Genomic DNA, 2,810 nt, shown 5'->3' with positions numbered 1-2,810 from the left:
CGCATACAGCATGAAAATAGCCTCATTCAATCACCTCTGACCACAACCTTTGCTACTGGCGTCAGTGGTCTAGTTATGACTGTTAACGTCATGCGGACATTAGTATCAGTTATAGTGATGAACTGACTCAAACATTGATAGTAATACATGGTTGTCCAGAGACCACTCAGTGAAGATATACGAACAAAGTTGACGCTGCGAAAAAATACACACCATATACTCGTATACTAACCACATACTTCATAGCTGGAGTTGGATAATTGGTCATTTTTAGAGGCAAGGAATTACATGATGAAAGCCCAGTTTCCAACCATGCCGAAAAAGGATCACTCCTTAGGTCAAAAAGAAGACTGTCTTAGAAACTGTCCAACGTTCGTGTTTTGACGAAACCTTAGTACGGAAGATCTGATCTGCACCACTAAAAGGAAATTTAATGTGGCAAGAAAAGCTCACGATTATAAGGCTGCAGTGCCTAAATGTTGTTTCTTTGTACTTCAGTGACCAACTCATGGACCTTCAAAATGGTCAACCCAAAGGCCAAGCCAATCATGAAACAGGAGTGGTCACTGCGTGTCACAGTTGTGATCCCTTTCGCAAATAGACTGTAATTTGCATTGCCAAGGGTCAAATCCCTGGATGCTTCTTTGTTTTTAAATTATTCACTGCCCCTCAAATATGAGACCAACGATATATCCAGGAACCATACGTGAACATCCAGTCCAAACTCAATCATAGCCATAAATATTTACCAATAAAGATACAGTTTGACAAATCAGAGCAAACTGTACGCTCTGTCTCATGGACAATTTGGGTGGTATAAGAATATCTCAGATTTATCCTAATCTGGCGCTTCATACATTTCCATGTATACAAACCGGTGTACTATGAGCAGTGAGTGAATTTCTACGCTGGTTATTATTTCTTAAAAAAACATTACAATGGATAAGTACTAATGCTATGTTGTCGCTCTTGACATTATTATGTTAGTAAAGTATTACATTTTGTAATTACAGATGTCTTTCATGGAACCGTTCCGCATTAAGATGGTAGAGCCCCTCACATTACTCACTATGGAAGAGCGGATCAAAATATTGGAAGACTGTGGTTGGAATCCATTCCAAGTTGAAGGACGTCATGTCACCTTTGATTTACCTACTGATTCTGGTACCGGCGCCTTGAGTCAAGATCAGTGGGCAGCGATGATGCAGGCAGACGAGGGTTACTTTTCCTCGCGCAGCTTCAAGAAGTTAGAGGACTGCGTGAAATCGCTAACGGGATTTCAGTTCATGCTTCCCGCTCACCAGGGAAGGGCGGTGGAGCATCTGTTATTGTCCATTCTGTCAAAGCCTGGAATGACAGTGTTCAGCAACAATCTTTTTCTTACAACACGTGGAAATGCTGACCTTGCTGGTTTACATGTTGTTGATCTTCCATGCCAGGGAAGTCCAGATAGATCCTTCAATGGGAACATTGACTGTGAGAGGCTCAAGGTGGAACTGGAGAAAGTGGGTCCAGAAGGTGCAATGGTTGTGTTGGTCGTCGCCAGTACAAGTCCGGCAGGCCAACCAGTCTCAATGGCAAATATTCAAGACCTGTCCACGATTTGTCACAGCTTTGATGTCCCATTGATCATGGATGGGTGTCGCTATGCAGAAAATGCTTACTTCATCAAAAAACGTGACAAGGAATACAAGAACATGCCCTGTAAAGACATCGCTCTGAAGATGTTCTCCTATTTCGATCATGTCTATGTGTCAGCCAAGAAGGATGGACTGTGTAACACAGGAGGGTTTCTTGCCACAAACAAGGAGGATGTTTATAACAAAGCATCAGTCAGGATGTTTTATACAGAAGGATACAAGACCTATGGTGGGTTGTCCGGGAGGGAAATGGAGGCCATGGCGATTGGCCTACTGGAGGGCATTGATGATAAGTTTCTACAGTATAGAGTTGAAAGCACTCTCGCATGTTTGGAGATATTCTGAAGAAGGCCGGCGTCCATGTCATCGACCCAATAGGATGTGGAATATACATAAATGGAGCAAAATGTCTTCCACATATCCCAACTTGCCAGTATCCCGCCTTTGCTCTTCATTGTGCCTTGTATGTCAGTGGTGGCATCAGATGTAGCCAGGTGGATGACATCTTGAAGCTTGACGAGAGCAATGAACGAGAAAATCCGAAATCCCAGCATATTCTCCGGATACAGATACCAAGACGTGTCTACACTCTCTGCCACATGCTGCACATACGGGACATATTTAAGGGAATCATTGAAAAACGCGAGTCCATCTCCGGCATGCGTGTGATCGATTTTACTTCTTCTGATTTTAGTGCAGTCCTGGAACCTCTCAACGGGAAACTATTTACTGATTGAAGATGTGTCAGCCCTGCTTTCTTGTATGTTTACAGATACAAGTCAAGAACTGATACATTGATACACTATCTTTTTTTATTTTTGTTTTTGTGTAACAATCATGAGTAGTAAAATTCTATCTAGTGAAATATCACCTGCAATGTTTTCAAAACGTGAAGATGTACACACTTTGGAAATAACATCCATTTGATGTCACATCTAGTGTACAATGCACAAAGATTTGTTGGAATTAAATTTTCGTTTTGTAAAACATGACGTTTCGGAGTTAATTCCTACTCCTCCATGTGAAGATAGAATGAGAATTAAGTCGGAGGACGTGTTTAAGAAATATAGAAGTTGATATTTAAGAAATCTTTGACTCTTGTTCAGCGCTTCTAACTGTCGTTCAAAGTATACACTTGCTCAATTAACACGCTTACATATTCACTGCTTA

The 2,810-nt window shown here is 41.5% G+C and overlaps 1 protein-coding gene across 1 annotated transcript; it reads left to right on the top strand.

Moving 5' to 3' along the window:
* Positions 1-1,013: 1,013 nt before the first annotated feature.
* On the top strand, positions 1,014-1,985 carry LOC124290000 (tryptophanase-like). The gene has a single exon (XM_046726674.1). The coding sequence runs from the start codon at positions 1,014-1,016 to the stop codon at positions 1,983-1,985; it is 972 nt and encodes a 323-aa protein (XP_046582630.1).
* The last annotated feature ends 825 nt before the right edge of the window (positions 1,986-2,810 follow it).

Source organism: Haliotis rubra, unplaced genomic scaffold (genome assembly GCF_003918875.1).
Source record: "Haliotis rubra isolate DU_JTF1 unplaced genomic scaffold, ASM391887v1 Scf112, whole genome shotgun sequence".
Taxonomy (NCBI): Eukaryota; Metazoa; Mollusca; class Gastropoda; order Lepetellida; family Haliotidae; genus Haliotis; species Haliotis rubra.
Note: the sequence above shows the minus strand (reverse complement) of the source record. Positions and strands in the feature narration are given on the sequence as shown.